Here is an 18,718-nt window from a genome sequence, read left to right on the forward strand (position 1 = left end):
CAGCGAGGCGCAATGACTGATGGGTAATCTTGCTTGTTAACTTCAGGTGAAGTGATGAACCATTGTTCAGTCTTCCCTACACAGTTCACAGTTCCCCTTGAACTGAGCATGTTTTCTCCCTACGGTTTGGTATCTTACTTAACATGGCTGAATACCCTATGCAGTCCACTTTGCAGAAAACTACTAGGCGATTGGAACGCACCCATTCTCTCACGTTACAGGAAGTCATTTGATCTATCGTTAATATACAGATATTGATTAGTGCAGCTTTAAAAGTGTTGCATTTACGTGTTTCCTATCAAATAGAATTTTGCCATTAATGAGTCCCATTGTTAGTGTAGATATTTGTCCTATGTTTAGGACATTTTGAGCATTATTACGACTAGCCAGGTAGAAATTCAGTGTGCTGTCTTAAACTTTAGCACAAAAGTACAGCAACAAAGTGGAAAAACACCCCAAACAATACAAACTTCTGTCTGAGTGAAATGATTAGGCTAAATCACATTTGTTTGGCTAAAGCAGCTTAAAGCAAGAAGCATGCATCGCCAACAGCATAATAGCACTGACTGGTGAGGAGCTTAAGAAATACCAAAGTCTGACAAAACAACAAACATTTGGGTCTAATGTCCTTATTCTATAGCCTATGTATTTAGGTTCATGTTCATTATAGTTCCCCTCACTCACTGTTTTCTGGTCAAAGGGTACATTTGTAGTATAGTGTACACCTGTGCATCAGCGCAGATCTTGAAAAAAAAAGACAAATACTGAAAGATCTAAGCTACTTTTTTCGTCTCATTATTTTAGTTTGAATGAGATATTCCATAACAGTATTTAGCATGACCACTGTAATGAAGCTGGAGGGCCTACATGATAACTCTGAGTAAATCATCGAGGTAATTAGCACTCAGTTTTACCTAATTGTTTGGCAGGAAAAATCATCCCGCAATGTTACAGCTCTACTGCCACTAATGGAAGTCTTACCGCTGCCGTTTCCTGAGTTTTGACAACTTCTTGTAAGTGCTCACTGTGCCGGCTCTCACTCGACACGTACCCCTTTCAAGACGGGGCAATCTAATATGCCCTTAGCCTCGGGTCAGCCCCTTCCTTCAGCAACAGCGGCACAGCTCCAGTAGTTAGTAACTTCATCTGATTCACATCATCTTTCACAAAAGGTGTGTCTGTTTACAAAACCCCGGCGAACGCGACACTTACCACGTCGGCGGGTACAAAGCCCCAGTCGAGTGATCCGGGCCTGGCAATGAAAGATAAAAGACTGAGACTGGTGCTCTGAAGCACGTGTCTGGGTGATGCTCTCATCGGCCTTCAGACAGACAGGTGGAGGAGAACGAGTGCAAAGACGGCCAACAGATGAGCACAGGGAGGACGGGGGGTTAAGCCTTGGCCAAGGTTGGGCTAACTTCATTCCTGTTTGATACACTTTGATATGTGCACTCTACCTGAGCCCAGACTGTGAGTGTGAGGGGTGATGAGCAGGGACTTGTCAGACGCTTTATGGGATGCGGCGTTTGTTTATTAATCACTAGGTTCTGTGATGTGTCTCTCATCACCCCAACAGGTATAATTAAGCTTTAAAGGGCATGGGAGGCTTGATGTGTCTGCAATTCATTTTGTTTTATCTCCTTGTTCCTTTTGAAGTCACTGCTGCATGGGTAAGGTGTAAGTGTACACTGTAGAGTGTGTGGGTATGTGCGAGTGTGTGTATGTGTGCACGTACAGTAGAGGAGTGTGTAAATCTCTGTATGGTCAGAGAGCTTCTTCATAAAGAATTTGTCTGTGGTTCCCATGTTGCATGACCTTCAAAATGTCTGCTGACACGCCAGCTTGTTTAGCCTGACACGTCTTGTTTAGCCTCGGCGGATTCAGTCATTTTGAGGAGTGACAGTTCAAAGGTTGTCAGTTTGTGATGGCCAGGTATTGTGCTGCTTGTATGACATCTTGGGTTCCCAGCAGGCAGCTGCAGCGGCCTGTTTTTCAGCACAAGTATTTGACAAATGTTGGGGGGAAAATAAACACAAAGCCGTCTCGCTGTGACTGACATAGCGCTATTGACCCTATCAAAAGGTCAAGCGAATTGGAATATACATCAGAGAAATGTTTGAATTTCATGAGTTCTTCCCCACTTCATCTCTCCTGAAATTGATTTGTGGTGTCAAATGAGACATGTTGAGTGGGACTATATGTAGGAATGTAAACAAGGCAACTCTGCGCTTTACTAGCCTTGATCTTCCATTTCAGCTCTCTTCTTGCAAGAAAGATCTTCACATTCACCTTTAAAGTAAAGAAAAAGAGCTCTTTCCCATATAAAACTACATAGAAGTTGTATCTGAAATATCCAGTTTGATAAGGCAACGTAGGCTATCAAAACACCTTTTGCTAGCTGTAAGTAGGCCAAACTATTGTCCATGCCTTCTGATGTGCTTCTTCTTGATTCTGTTCCATGCGATTCTCTGTCAGCAGCAGGCAGAGGTGTGAAAAGATGAGAAGCTCACCTGTTGACTTTGGCAGTGGAGACTGAGCAGGCAAACAGCCAGTAGTCTGTCACCTCTCCCACTGGATCCTCCGGTTGTGTCCCCTCACATGTGAGTGAATTGATGCAACTCAAGCAGAAATGTTACCTGGCATTACACTTAACATGACGGGCAAGGGTCAGGGGAATGTTTCAGGATCAGTCCCGCCTAGAGGAGCTTATGTAAATTAAAGGTGTTATTTCTCTGACATAAATCACATTCATGTGGAAAAACTGATGTGTCACTGAGAGAAGACTTTATTTTGGCTTATCTGGGGTAGAACAGTAGATTAATATACATTATAGATGCAGAATGAAACTATTTCTTAATATATCAGTAGGATTTTGTTATTGTTTTCCTTATATATTTTTTCCAATACTTCTGTCTATGACTTCAAATGTTTTTCCAATAGCTAACCTTCCTGCCCCCACCAGTTTAAAAGCTGTCTCTCAAAGTCTTCTGTACTCACCTGAATGCACCATGGGAAATACAATTAAGTGGTGACAGTCAAACATCTCGTCAGCAACTTCAAACTTACAAATTACAAATGCATTCTGTGCCACAGGAAAAACACTCACGTTTCCTGTAACTTATTATTACTGGGAGAAATCTTGATTAGGATTAGTTATTTTACGTATGGAGTTTGTAATATATATATAAATAAACATTCTTCAGATGATCAGAGGGATAGATTCGATGAGACAGATAATGGAAACAAAAACATCTGTGGGTGCACCTTGGGCACATTGAGTAACAAGTAAATAAGTATTGCTACTTTACCTTTCATCACGCACTAAAATTACAACAGGAAACCAAGAGACTGCTTGTTTGGCAGAACTTCAACATGCTTTGAAGTATGCAAGCGATGGTGAATGACTTGCCCCTGAATGGTGAAGCAACATGTGTCATTTAGACAACAGAGATTTGATGTTTTTTTAATGATCGGCTTTGCTTTTGACGATCAAAATGTTTTACTAGAGCAGATGTTTGACAGCTTAATACTGAATGCTGAGGTGGGAATAAGACATGATATGCTGTATGGTTGCAATGCATTGCAGATGTGATAAGGCAATGCTTCCTTTTCTCATCTTTTTTGTAAGTTTTGTTTTGGTCCGTTCAATGTCTTCATTAGCTAATGGACAGTAGAGAGTTAACAGGAAATAAGGGCAAAAAAAGAATAGGCAATGGCATTCAAACCATTCATGTATAACACAAGACTGTATCTTCCCCCCCCATCCATTTATATCTCTGGGTGTGTTCGGCCATTATGGGCAATGTCCCAAGTCAATGAGCAGGACTGCTATATGTCAACATTGGGTTTTTCTATAATTTTTGTATGAATGTAATGATATATGTTTATTTGTCAGGTATTCATTGGATTAGTTTAAACCACATCTGGTTATTTTATTTTTCTCAATAGATCTTCTAGAAACTTGACTATATCACGGTGTCTTCCAATATTGTAATATAAAATTGCACATACTGTGACAGAGCTTTTATCCCTATCACCCACCCTTAGTGTATGTCTGTATGTTTTTCATGTGAGACATGTACATGTACAGGCTGTTAAAACAACTTTGGCCTTGGGACAATATAGAGTATATAGAATACTGTTTTTAGCAGATAGCATACAATAAATCAATTTACTATACTATTTTATATACTAACAGGAAAATATACAATAGCAGAACCCAGTTACTGTATTATAATATAGATTGGTACACAAAAACTTAGGACATACCCCTTTAACATGATCCTGAAAAATAATAATCAATGGGTAAAAAACCCCAAAATGTAAATATGAACATTGTGGGCCCTTTAAAGTTGCTCATAGGTTGTTTGTTTTTTGGTACTTTCTTTTTTTTACTGTTGTTGTCTTAAAGCAGTCTTAAATTGTGTGCATTGATGGGCTAAATATGGCTCTTCCCACCATGTTCCCACCCCTCATCACCTAAATATGGACTCATCCGTTGAAATTCATGTAGGGTAGGAAGAGGAGACAGCATGGTCCTGTGCAGACGCGGAAAGTCCCCAATTATGTGGTAATTCTAGAGAGTGGTTGTGATATTTATTCTTATTGCCCAAAGAACTTGGCATTTATGCGACTCACCACAAACACATTCCCCACAGCACAGGCAAACTTCATGCTCTTTGCACCCGTTCAATCAGATGAAATAGCGGCTGGTGCTGATTTATGGAGTTTGGAAGGAAGTCTCCAGCAGCCGTGCTTATTTAATTCAGGTGCTCCTTTAAAAAAAATGAAATAAGTTAATTAAGTTTACAGTAGCTCCTATTTGAGAGGATTGATGAATGTGTGTAATTCTCCACAGCCATGACAAACACTGCTCTGATTCCAGTCCAAGGATTATATTTTTTCATGTGTTAATCTTAGAAATATAATCAAAAAGTGTTCACCTAGTACTAATGGATCTGGAAATTACATCAGACAAATTTGATGTCAAGTTGTCAATCAAGCATCTTTTATTTAGCAGAATTACTACCATACATTGTGCCTGTAACACCCCTCAAAGGTCAATCGACTGCACTCTGTGCATAAAAGGTATGATTTGACTCGACTGGATGTGTATTGTATGTAATCAGCATGGAGTCAAAATGTAAGGATGAAAGGGAATGTGTAGAAGTTGCAGTGCCTCTCAGACGCAGCGGGGGCGGCTGGATTTTCAGTGCTCATGCCTTCACAGGGCACAATTTATATCCATTGTGTTGGTCTATTTCGAGCTATAGTGATTGATTCTGCTCAATTATTGTCCATTATGAAGAAAGATGGCCGCACAATCATGCCAGAAGTTATCGGTTCAGGCTGCAGTGACATTACATTGAAATCATCACTGCATGTTCAGCTCAGCCACAAAAAACCCAAACTTAAATTATTAATTAATATATACTTGTGTCCCCTTAAAAACGTGAGCAGTTCCTTCGAAGAATGAATAAAAAACAAATATTAAAGAATAATCCAAAATATATAAATAAATAGTTTAAGGTTATTATTTACTTCCTTAATAATTACCTAGTGACCCCTCAAATAAGTCTCAGGATCTCTTGTGGCGGTGTAGTAACCTAACACTAACACAGCATTAGGCTACTTACCAGTCAAAGCAGCTTATCATTAGCTAACTACATTTTGTGGGGTTACAGGCTACATTATTAAGATTTGTTTAACAAGATTCTGGTTTTAAAACAAGTCAGTAAGAAGTAGGGTTTTCAACCAACTCATGGTGCTTACGTTAGTTTAATCAGCTAGCTAGGTACTGCTGATAAAATCTTACAGCGACAGTTGTCATATTAGCCAACCAAATCGACGGTCGCCAGCTAGAAATGAGAGGCCAGCTTTTGTCTGCCACTGTCTTAAATCGAGGACCCATTGTCAAAAAATTTCCAAGAATTTCAAGTGGTAAATTTGCCAATATTATCATTATAAACTGCATTATATCAAGACTAACTAAGGAGGGCCTGGCTTTACAAACCTTGTCTTACCAGAAAATGCATCTCACAAGACAGTCAGGCTCTGTGAGTGTGTTTTTGGCCACAACATTGCTAATTATCTAACAATTTTTCTACACTGCTGACCCATAGCCTATATCCAACAAGTAAACCCTGCACAGCCATTATCATGCTTTCAATATGTTTATGTCTAAATAATGGTGAAGAATTAGGAAACAGTGGCCACTATTAGCCCTGGCATCAGGACGCTGCAGTGGCTGTTGTCTCGCCAGAGCTCAGGCTGGCAGTCAGCACAAACTGGAGGTAAGTGAGAGGGAGAAGTCCCAGCCAGTTTCACAGCAGGCCTCCATGGGCCTCTGAATGCCACTATAGCCCTCCAGCGGATATTAATCAAAATGCCCAATCAATAACTTCTCAAGTGCTAATAAGCACTGGCACATTTCGTGATATGTGAGCCCCTTCATCATTTCAACTACCCGAAGATTTATAGGAAATCCATTGTTAGGTCCAAAGTATGAGGTAATGTAGCACTTAGTAAATGAAGTAAAACCAAAAGCCTGGGGTGATTTGTATTTCATTTACAAAGGACATGTCTAATCATTAGGAACTCCATCTCTCTAAAAAGCAACCAAACGGCTGTAATGATAGCTGTGTTCTTTTATAGCTTACTTACTCAGCAATGACGCAGAAGATAACAGCAAATAGTAAAGCCTCGCCATCCTCCACTCCTGACTGGTTCACTCCCAGATAGCCATGGGGGACTCCTATCCACCTTGGAGTGATTAAAGTCATGTTAAGGAAGCATTATGGGTCAAGTCATAAAATAATTTGATTTCTGTCCCCCTCCACTGTCTCCTATCAAAGTGATTGGTCTCCTGGTCATCTCACTGGCTGACATAATTTTTAATTAACCATTATGGGCTGCCCTCTCTCATCTATATCTCACGCAATTACTCATATACACAACAATGCAATATATCACAGTGTATGATGTATGGACACAGACCAGTTTATGAGTCTGAACTGACTCAATATTATGAAAGTGTTGCACATTCACTCATGTCTAGATGCTTTATTTGCTCAAGCATTGATAACCCTCATGTTTGTCTCACATGATATTTTCTACAGGTGCCTAAGATGAATCACGGCGGTTTAGTTTAAAGCCTTGGCAGCTCTATCTCACCACAGCATATGCATGAGCTCTGAAGAACTGACTGTTCCTTTTCAACCTGTTGTCAGTGCAAACTTGCAGGCAGTTCCTACACACAGCTTTTTTTCCTTCTTTTTTTTAACCTTTCGCTTAAGTCATCAGCTCTTTGCACGTCAAGGTGAGTTGTCTTTTCAAAAATACCACAGATCAGGTAAAGAGGTCCAGGGGGAAGAAAGTTAAATAAAAAGCTCTTTAAGATGGTATTCATAAAGAAAAAGACAAACAATGTACTTGTTGAAAATAAAAGCGCACACAAAAATCCATTCTGATGACAGTTGGAAGAATGCAGGCTTTATGGGGGACTTGAGCCCCATCTTTGCCATATCTTTTAAGCATGATTATTTACTTAAAACAACAAACCAAAGCCCAAAGTCTGGCATTGTGGACGACAGGCCTTTGATTGAGCTCTGAGCTTGAATTTTTAACTAATAAATTGTTCCACGCCTTTGTCTGGGGCATTAACAGCAGTGGTCTGCGTTTTTCTTGCCCTAATCTCAAGAATGCAGCAGCCTCTTGAGAAGCTCAGGGGTTTCCTCCTCTCCCAGAGCCAGGTCTTCACTTTGTTTTCGTAGAGGACTCCCTGATTGACAGGCCTCACCGTTAGCCCTTTCCTCTGCCATCTGTTTTCACCGATTCTGACTGAACACATCAAAGTCAATCAAGGCTGCAAAGCATTTTAAAAGTTACACACCCCCAGCGCTGTGTGTGAGAAATAAAGCAAACTTTTCATCAGGCTCACAAAAAGAGACAGTTTGGACTGTGTGTTTGTGTATATGGTTTTCCATGTAAGGGTGACCTGGGAGGGATCCCTTAGCTCACAGCACAGGTATGAGCAGCTTAGCTTTGTTCAGTGCCTACTCTGACGACAGCTTGGTGAGTCACCTATAGACACATAGACTAACCTTCTTTGGTCAGGTTCCAACTATTCACTGACAACTCCCCGACAATAAAATAATCATTAGTGAGATTGAGACACAGCACAAATTTGTCTTTGCTTGGTGATAGAGGGGATAGACATAGAAAACTTTGTAAATGTAAAACTATCAGCAGTGGCGGAAGAAGTATTCACATCAATTTCTTCAATAGAAATAGCAGTATAACTGTGCAGAAATACTTAATTACAATTAAAAATCTTACTTCAGTAAAATTACCTATTTTCAGCCAAATTTACAGTTATTTTATATGTGTACACATCGTTTTAATGTTGCAGCTAGTCAAGATGAAGCAAATTAAAAAATATATATTTACTGTTCGGTAGTTAATTCTACAACCATTCATAATGTCTTATAAACGAATCTATACTAATTTACAATGTAACTTGCTACTATAGCTTTCGGGTAAATATAGTGGAGTAAAAAGTGTAATATTCCTCTCTGAATTGTAGTAGAGTAACAGTATAAAGTAACTGGAGTTGTAAGATGGAAGTAGGCTACTCAAGTACTGTACAAATACCTCAAAATACGTTTTACTTTTGTGGTTTATTTAAAGCATGGAGGGAGGGTAAAGAGGGAGATAGGGGTGCAGTGTCAATGCTGTCATTTCTTGTTTTCTTTTTGTTTGGGATTTTACTTTGGTTAATGTATGATTAGGCTAGGTTGTATAGGATATGACTCACAATTTGTAACCCATTCCAATATAACTTCAACTGTTCAAATATCTTCTTATCTTATCACAAAAAAGACTGAAGTACAGTATGTGAGTACATTTAGTCACATTCAACTTCCATATAAACATTAATGTACTAAAATACACAATGCAAAAACACTGAAAGCGTTTAAAAGGCATTTGAAAAATTGAAAGTATGACACTGTTATATCATTATTAGGCTACATAAATACACCATAATACACATCACACAATTCAATAGTTTCAATTCAACTTTTTTAAATTAGGAAAAAAATAACCAATCCAGTAACCCAGAGGATTTAGCTCAGCCAATCAGAGGCAGAAATGATGCCCCGGATTGAGAGGAGTGCCTGGACTGGTTACCTGGTAACCACTCAAACACTTTGTTGATAGGATGGCAATGCGGAAGGTTTGGATTTTGGCTGCTTTTCATCCCATTTTGTTAATTTGTAATTTCATAAAAAGTAAAAACGTTGGCATATATATATATCGTCAGGGTTCTTCTTATACGTTCATTCAGTCTGTAGACAATGTCCGACTTTAGGCTTGAAGCTCGTCTCGTTAGAAAGACGAAGTTACATTTCCTGTTTTGCACCAGCGAGTATAATGAGATAGCAAACACCTGTGTGACCTGAGCTCCACAGGTTCCGTTTACATCATAGGTTTACGTTGAAAACAACCAACGTACTCTCTAACGTATGACTAAAATGAGGTCAGACTTATCATCTTTTAGTGAAACAAGAAGATAGACTGTAGCCAAGCGCTTTGTGTCGGTTTTAAAAAGTAATTTATTTGGCGCACTCGTTTCGGCATTAAGTGAATTATCTTTAGCAATTATAGCATTTTCCATTTGGCCATGCAGTGATTTATTCCTGCATTTTGCTAGTATTGTGTTTAGACAGTGTGGATCAGAATGCATTTAACGTTGTATTTATTGCTTATTCTGGTCTGAGATAACATAAATAAAAAGTCTACATTTGCTACTTTGCCAAGGTTATAAAATGTTGCTATGCCTCATGCAGCACTTTATGTAAACGCAATGATGAACATGTAGCCTATGTCATATTTTGCAGGGCTTGACATCTAAAGCTAGCAACAAGTTGGTGATCACCTCAGTTGCCTTTCAAGACCACATCACACGCAGCCTGCTGCATCAAAACTTCTCACTTTCTGACCCTTTGATGAGATACAAAATACAAGCACCCAGAAAAAGAGTGGCGGAGAGGGGTCTGCAGACACAAGATCAGCAAGAAGAGAGAGAATATGTGCTTGATTCTGCTCCACGTCCTTTAACATTAGGTAAAATGAACACTATGGGGAATTTGGAGAGACCATTTCTTTAAATAGGCCATATAACCAGTATTTTTCTTAATTCCTACAGCTCAGAAGTTGGGTTTGGTGGCGTCCCCTGCAGGGAGACTGACAGAGGACGAATGGACTCGGGTCAAGGCGAGGTCTGTTCAGCAGGGGGACTCAGCTCAGCCCTGTGCAATATGCAGGGAGGAGTTTTGCCTTCAGCCTCAGGTATTCCCCCAACACAGTAGCTACTGTTAATACTCTGTGAGAGAGCTCTTTCTTACATGTTTCCAATGTTCTGTCTGTCCTCAGGAAAACCTGTGTTTCCGTACACACACACGCACACAAAGCCACCCCCAACCACCACATCCCCCTGCAGTTCCTGTATGTTCTAATCTGTGTAGACAACTGTACAAATTTACCCATACTGCCTTGGAACTCAACTGTGACGTGATGATGTAGCAATCAGTGTGTTACTGTGAGGGTCATTCAGTCTTTTACACCTTTCAGATCCCCTTTTAAGATGCCAATCTCCTAAAGAATGCAGGACTAGAATAGGCGGCTTCACAAAGCACAGTTGCCATAGATGCATGTGTAAATATTAGTTTGACTAAGGAAAAAAAAAGTTAATTAGAGCCTGCTAACAAGGGAAAGTGACAGGAGGGAATCTTTGTTGATTTGGCATTTTCCTGCAAGTCTTCATATTGTAACAATGCATGTGTGTGCCACAGTCTTGTGTTGCACTCAAGCATTAATATGACAATTAAAAATGCTTACAGCAGCAGTTGTGTGTAGACTGAAATATTTGCTTCTCTATCCAGCTCATATTATTTAATACCAATCGTAAATTTTCAGTAATAGGACTGGACCTAAAAAGAAAATGTTACTCTGCTTTCTATTATATTTTTATTCCCTTTCTATATTGTGTGTCTGTCCATAAACCATACTGTAGCTTGTAGCCTTAAAGCATTGGGAGATGTGAAATTTCTCTGTGGTCTAATGGCTTGTCAAGCTCCTGGAAATTGTACACTGCAGGGGGCCCTTTCACTGGTGATGGAGTGTGTTGGTCAGGCCAAAAACAAAAGGAAATCAATATGCCTCCCCCCTGCCCTCTAGAGATCTGAGTAAACTGGTTTGTGTGCCAAGCCCCATCTCTGTGGCTGTCTCCTTTCAGACGATAAAAAGAGTCCCTCTCACAGGTAGAGGAGACTATAGTCCAGGTCCCAGCCGGCCCACTGGGGGTCCTGCTGACTCCCTCTATCCTCTCAGCAAATAATACTTAAAAGCAGATACACACATTCACATACGTGTATTAAGACACACATTTAGCATGGCTTAAGTCTCACATACACACACAGCATGTGCACAGACTATACTGTATGAGAGCTTTTTCTAAGCACTGAAAACCAATACACATTCAGCAGCATCCTCTGCAGGCATTTCAACTCCTATAGTCAGTCAATCTATGAAATTGGTTTGGATGCTTCTTCGTGTTTCATTGCATGCATGATACCATTTTTATTTCACATATACTAAATAACCTATGTAACTGGTTCTTTTTAGGTGTTGCTGTCTTGTTCTCATGTTTTCCATAGAGCATGTTTGAAGGCCTTTGAGAGATTTTCTGGGAGGAAGTGCTGCCCGATGTGCAGAAAGGAGCAGTATGAGACACGGGTGATCCACGATGCAGCTCGACTCTTCAGACACCAATGTGCCATCAGGTACGGGCACTAAATTTAAAGAACAAATAACTGTACAAACATTCCCATTAACAGCAGAACAACAAGAACCCATCACACAATCTCACCTAACTTTAGCAAAACATCTGTTATCTAGTGCTGAAGGAAAAAACATCCTCAAATATTAAAATGTTTTATACATGAAATACTCAAAATAGTTCAGCTGCTGTAAAATATTTATATTTATAATGCACATTTAAGTACAGTCAGTCTGCTTTGCATAAAAAAATTGAGGCATGATCAAATTGCTCTTATCATTTCACATCAAGTTTTTTATTCATAAAAAGTTGTTAATATGTACTGTATATGGCTATCTGAGTTGGGGCCACACTTGCTATTCTAGCTTGAGGTTTTATGAAAAATAATGGCATTTCATTTTCACAAAATTTAATTGGACCTACCAAGAAGCAAATGGCTTCACATAATCATAGCAATCAATAAATACAGTGTTTTTCAAATGTCTGCAAAGACATTGACGTTTACCCCATGTTTCTAACATTTAAAACGCTTTGAGTGAGTATTTTGAATCTATTTTGTCTGTGTGTGTAGAATTCAGGCATGCTGGCGAGGCTACGTTGTTCGGAGAAGATACAGAAAATTGAGAAAATCCATCTGCCCAAAAGACAAACAGCTGCGACGGAAATTCTTCGAAGCAAAGGTGAGTCTGGACTTATCACAAAAGGTGCTTATTGATTAATCCTGCATCTTTGGTTCACACTTAACACACATAAGGTCACATTCCCTAGTGTTTGTCTCGTCAAGTCTCTAGTTTTTCTTCCTACATTTCACTCTAACGTTTTCAGACTGTTTAGTTGGTCAAAGAAAGCCTGCGACAAATATCACATCTTGAGGGTTGAGACATGGGTTTCAGGCACTCACTGACCCTACTGCTAACCTACATACAAAGACACGCACACACCTTCACCTGCTCTCACCCTCTCAAGCTCCTTTGATGCTTTGTGAATCATACACTGTTTGTCCACTAATGTGGAGAGAGTTTTGTGTTTTAGTCAAACAGTCTGGACATTCCAGGGTTAACACAAAAACCTGATGTCTCCTGTGCATGTTTGGGTTCTGGTATTCCTTCGTGTGTGTGTGTGCGTGCGTGCATGTGTGTGTGTGTGTGTGTGTGTGTGTGTGTGTGTGTGTGTGTGTGTGTGTGTGTGTGTCGGTTACTAGGTTGGATGGGAAAGGGTGAAGAGGTGAGGTTGACCAGGATGTTTGGATACCTCATGCAGGTTGTCATTTCATTCTTTGTTCTCTAGTCCCATTTAAAATCTATAAATCATGCAATGACTGGACTTGATGGAGGGATTATTTAAAAGTGGCCTCAAGAGCAGCCAGTGGATGGGGTCGTTTGACTCTTCAGGCTGTGTTGCCTTCACGGTGGCTCTCAGGAAAAGGGAACATTGCCACCTAGTGAACCTCCACCAACTGAGGCCCTGGATGACCAGAAGAAGAGACTGGTCACCATATCTTTGAACCAAACATCAGTTCTTTGGGGATGCAGAGTAATTTCTCATTCAAATTCATCTAATAACCCTGCTCTAAAATAGCCATACCTCAAACCCATGCATTGTATGCGCAAAGTCTTTAAGATCAGGCCCTATTTATTTCTATGTGGAGTGTTGTAATCATGCAGAGTGCTCCTGCGCTTCAAGAGGCTGATTAAGCACAAGTGACAAATGTGTGAGGGCCACACTCATAATGTGTTGCAAGGGTCGGAGTGTCCTACCCATCCCCCTGCCAGTCTCCATCATCCCGCCTATAAACCATGCCTTAACATGTCACGTAAACAAAGACACAACATTTACTGAGCCAATTAACTCTGTTCTAACACATTAGGCCATGTCCGGGTCCGCATGCTTAGGATGGAGTCATAGACGTTGTCAGCCACTTTACATTCATGTTGTGTGATTCAGTGGTTGTGGGTGGTCATGAGATTGTCTCATATCTTTTGTCACACTGAGGATGATCTTCAAGAGCTGTGAGCTGTGCAACACAGCGCTGACAGGTCTGATTGACTTGATTTTCAAGAGGAAGACTTATTTGCTTAGCTGACTGTAATGCAAACAGGCGTGTTAGTGCTGGGTTGGAACCTGTGTGAGACGGAGAAACCTATTCTTTCAGTTTTCCTTGTGATAGCAGGAGGCCATAAAGCATCTTTGTACTGCGAAGCCACAGGTGTTCATGGGAAGAAAAAAAAAACTCCCACATATCAGGTCAATTTCAGAAATCTTATCATCTGATCCTGATGCCCAGCTTTCAATTTTTACTCACTTCGGAGGTCCGACCCTGAGTCAACACATTAAGGGGGACACTACCAACATCTAGATGGATTGCCGTGAGATAACGCCTCTACGCTCCACCTCCTCTTCCCCCTCTGTGTCCTCTCCCGTCCACATCTCCTGTAGAGCAAGGCAAAGTTCACCAGAGGCTGTACTGTTTGCCTTGACTGTCAAAAAGTCAGCCAGGCTCATAAAACCCTCCGTTCGAATGGTCAACAGTTGTTTAATTAGTGATAAAAGCCTAGCTGTAAAGCAATTCTGAGGCGCTGGGATTTTGTGTGTGTGTGTGTGTGTGTGTGTGTGTGTGTGTGTGTGTGTGTGTGTGTGTGTGTGTGTGTGTGTGTGTGTGTGTGTGTGTGTGTGTGTGTGTGTGTGTGTGTGTGTGTGTGTGTTTGTGTGTGTGTGTGTTTGTGTTTGTTTGTTTGTTTGTTTTGGAGTGTCACAGACAGTGCATGTGTGCAAGCAGGTGCTGAGGCGAATGCTACTCTATGTAACATGGTGCAATAATTACATTACTTTTCCCAGATGTAGTGCAACACATTAATGTAGAGCTGCATCTGATGTTTGTCACTATTTTCTAACATTTTGTAGACCGAACAATCAATTGATCAATGGAATCTCAGCAGATTGATCCATCAGTTGCAGCCCTACATTAATGTATAGTTCTATGTAACATTAATCGCATACAGTCATTGAACCAGTGAATGTGTTCACAAGGATCCCTTACTTGGTTGGTTTCTCCAGAGCTTTCACTCACATCACATGGTCTTCCATCAGTGGATGCAGTTTGCTCAGTTGTCATGGTAATGGTTTGGTTGTCATTTAATTGTGAAGATGTTGCTTACGTTATATGCAGACATTTATGTTAATTGGTCAATTGCTTAGTGCTGTTGGAACTTGTAAATAGCCTATTCATTGACTATTGAATATGTTTTGGATTTAAACATGCAAATGCAGACATTAATTGTTGCCTAGCAACAGCTGCTATAAATGAGAGAAGACAGATTAGTTCTGGAGGACAGACAATGAAAAGAAGTCTTTAAATTTGGTCAACTTGAGAAAAAAAAGAGGTGACCGGGCGTTTTAATAAATAGAGATACTTTATTTAAAACTACCATCCCCCCTCAGGAAATTATGACCAGACAGCAAACATATGTCTTTAAATGTCTAAGGTATTTGGATTTTTTATATGTTATTCATTTAGCTAACTGTTTGAATATCTAAATGTTGTTTCTAAGCCTCTGCCATGAATAACTTTATGGTGTAAACCGAATACTGAATCTTGTATTTATTGCTCTTAAAGTAGTCACTTGAATATCCTATATCTTAAAATACTGGAATAAATCTATAAAATATCGACAATGTGTAATGTATACTCTGGCATTAGTATACATTGAGAAACACCTGCCCACTGACCAAGTGTAGGAACCTGTCTCCTGGTTAAAATGCTTCAGAAATGTGGTATTAATTGTATGTAAAGTTATTAGAATTATTATAAAAGTTATTTTGTAAGTAATTAGTAATTCCACGACACTGAATTTGGAACGTTAAGTAATTTGTTAGTTTTAGTTTCTGCCCAAACACTGTCTACAGGACACAGGAGAGGACATGTGCATGTGTAATTTGTAGAACAGTAAAGTTGTCAGATATGTGTGTTTCCATGTTTCCCAGCACTGTTTTTTTTTTTTTTTTTACTGGTTTCCATTAATTCTCCATGTTAGTGGGAGACGTGACTGTATTGATCTGGCTGTTTAACAACTGCACCCTGTCAGCGTGCCTCAGCCATTACAATACACACAAACAATTAGCCTTCACCGAAAACACGACTCTATTGTGTATCTGAATGAAACATGCCTCTTTTGTGCCACTAAAATGGTTTTTCAAATTAGTTGCAGGAGTTGAATGACAGCTTTGTCCGATACTGTCACACCGACACGGAGGCTTTTCTGAGTGATATCAACCGCTCCCTGTCATCAAGCAGACGAGTGTTTCAGCAGCTGGAGAGAAAGCACGTCTCTGAACCTCAGGAGAGTGACTGGGATCGAATACAGAGCCAGGTCAGGAACAAGACACACTCTGCTGAACCAGAAGCCACTTCTATCGTTAAACAAGGCCCCCTTAAAAATATCTAATCCTTCTTCTCCCAGCCTTGCCTTTCCCTTGACATGTTAACGCTTGTATGGGGACGAAAGCATCACAGCTGCTGTATAATAAGTACACCTCTCCAGAGGTGATCATTCACTTTATCAAATGAATGGCAGCGAGTAGGCTAATAATCCTCCGTGTTTACAAAAAACATGAGCCAGTCTGATGATGCACGGCAGGCTTTTCATCGCCTTGACTGCTGTGGAGGAATTGAAAAGGCATTAAGATTTGCTGTTCCATAAGGCTCCATTGTTGGCTTTCATTGCAGCCAGTACCATTTTCCATAGAGGGGGTGGGGTGTGTGCAAAGATGTCTTTTTTTTTTTTTTTCTTCTTTCTTTATCTGGTGTGAAAAGGTTGAGCACAAGGCAGGAGTGGCTCAGCCTTGACATGGAGTATCAAACGGTGAATGTTCTTTCAACACATACCTTACACCTTTTTCACGGGTGCAAACTCTATAAAGCAGAGTGCAGCTCGTTATGAAACATTTAACGGCCGGGCATGTTGGCCCCAAAATACAGGAAGCTGTCTCTAGTTAATCATTGGTGGCGCTGTGCGTGTGTTGCTTTGTTTTTATAAGGATCACTGATAAACATGTTATCAAATTGTGCCTGATCAAACCTGTCAGTCAGTTGCCAACTGATTTGGTTCAGAGTTCTTTATAATGACATGGCGGGAATATCACTGTTATTAACCTCAATCAACAAAACCGAACCAAAATAGACCTCTGTAACACAAGGTGTGAATATTCTTAAGGTAGTCAAACATATTTTGTTTGTTTCCAACTCCAACAGGTTATCCAGAGAGATGTCTGGGACTGCCCCATCTGCCTGACTGCATTGTGCAGGCCAAGCCTACCAACAGAAGCAGGTACATCCAGCCATCAACAACAAAGACGCACCCTGCTTCTGTCCTGTTCCCATCTCTTCCATCAGCTCTGTCTAGAGGCCTTTGAGGCCTTTTCTATAGAGAGCAGACCTTCCTGTCCCCTATGCAGATCAGTCTACCACAAAAAAAACATCTAAAAGGGTACAAATTTATGCAAGATGGCATTTTAAAGATTTTTTATTTTTATTTGACAAAGAACAGTGTAGAAATGGGGGATAGAGAGGGTTATGACATGCATTAAAAGTCTTAAGGCCGATATTGAACCCAAGACGTCGCCGTTATATGGCATGCGCTGTAACCACTCAACAATGATAAGAATAGTTCCAAAATTTTGGGAAATATGGTCCTGCTATTATATGAAGCTGGAGCTGGAAGGCGATTACCATAGCTTAGCAACAAGGTGGGCTAGCTTGGCTCTCTCCACAGTTAAAAAAATCAACCAACAGGCCCTCTGAAGCTCACTAATGATATAATACGTTGTATTTAATTTGTTTAATCTGTACATAAAAAGGAATGTAAACATGACCATTGTTGGTTTTATCTGGGGATACCAGTAACTTCTGCAGTCTTGCAGAGACTCCAGAAAGTCACTGTGTCCTGCCTTTAGTCGCCAGGAAATAGTTACAGCATGTAACTCATCTGTCAGTATTGATGTCCAGGGTGTCACAATGATGAATGACAAGATGTTCACAAAGCATTTTTTCTACTTTTATTTGCAAACACACAAACATCAAAAATAACTAAACAAACTGAGAAATTGTAAAAAATACATTCACAAAACATTTACAAAAAATTACATGCAGCGACCAACTGACATACTGTATAGACAGTACAGAAAAAAAGCTGCTTCATTTATACAGGCCAACCCTCAACTTTTGAAACGCCCACATAACAGAGATGTACTGTAAAGGCAACCAGAAAAGCTTGCTTGAATAGAAAATGGCCCTCTCAGTTCTTACCTCAAAAGCCACTGAGAGTAGTGACTGATGTTTTATTAGGGGAGTGACAGTTCCCTGCTAAGTAATGCAGAGCCCGTGTTACCACAGTCTGCAGCTGAGTGAATGTATGCGTAACCATGATGGAACTGGAAAACAGCTTTGGTGTAAAACATTCCCTGTCCTAAGAAAACACACGTTTTAATGCATATATAAATTACGATTTCCTTACTTTCTTTTCTTTTGTCATGTCCCTTTAGTCACCATGAAAACAAATGACGTCTATAATGCACTGAAAAAAACGTCATTAGATCACTCAACCCTATCATGCTCAAGTCTTATGGGTAATGAACAAGTCTCAAAATGGAGCCTCTCACTAGATAAGAGCTAGTGTGACAACATTCATGGCAAAAAGCAAGGTGTACGTTATATTTGGCTGGCTTGAGACCAGAAATTCGGTGGCGTACAGGGGATCACAGTGGAACTGTCTAGACACAATGTACATAAACGACACAGAAGAAGAAACCACCTTAACATTAAGCCTACGAGATGCTTGTCGTATAAGGCATTTAAGGTGGTACTGGAGACAAAGAACATAACAA

At 40.2% G+C, this 18,718-nt stretch overlaps 1 protein-coding gene across 3 annotated transcripts; it reads left to right on the plus strand.

Annotated features, from left to right (window-relative positions):
- Positions 1 to 9,152: 9,152 nt before the first annotated feature.
- Positions 9,153 to 17,706, plus strand: rnf32 (ring finger protein 32). 3 transcript variants are annotated; one of them, XM_039790303.1, is made up of 7 exons: positions 9,153 to 9,235; positions 9,900 to 10,125; positions 10,208 to 10,350; positions 11,686 to 11,843; positions 12,411 to 12,519; positions 16,039 to 16,206; positions 17,088 to 17,706. In XM_039790303.1, the coding sequence occupies exons 1-7, from the start codon at positions 9,221 to 9,223 to the stop codon at positions 17,316 to 17,318; spliced, it is 1,050 nt and encodes a 349-aa protein (XP_039646237.1). In that variant the 5' UTR covers positions 9,153 to 9,220; the 3' UTR covers positions 17,319 to 17,706. The 3 variants fall into 3 exon arrangements, with proteins under 3 accessions (XP_039646237.1, XP_039646238.1, XP_039646240.1); XM_039790304.1 differs by lacking the exon at positions 9,153 to 9,235 and adding an exon at positions 9,440 to 9,538; XM_039790306.1 differs by lacking the exon at positions 9,153 to 9,235 and adding an exon at positions 9,529 to 9,609.
- The last annotated feature ends 1,012 nt before the right edge of the window (positions 17,707 to 18,718 follow it).

This window comes from Perca fluviatilis, chromosome 22 (genome assembly GCF_010015445.1).
Source record: "Perca fluviatilis chromosome 22, GENO_Pfluv_1.0, whole genome shotgun sequence".
In the NCBI taxonomy this organism is placed as follows: domain Eukaryota; kingdom Metazoa; phylum Chordata; class Actinopteri; order Perciformes; family Percidae; genus Perca; species Perca fluviatilis.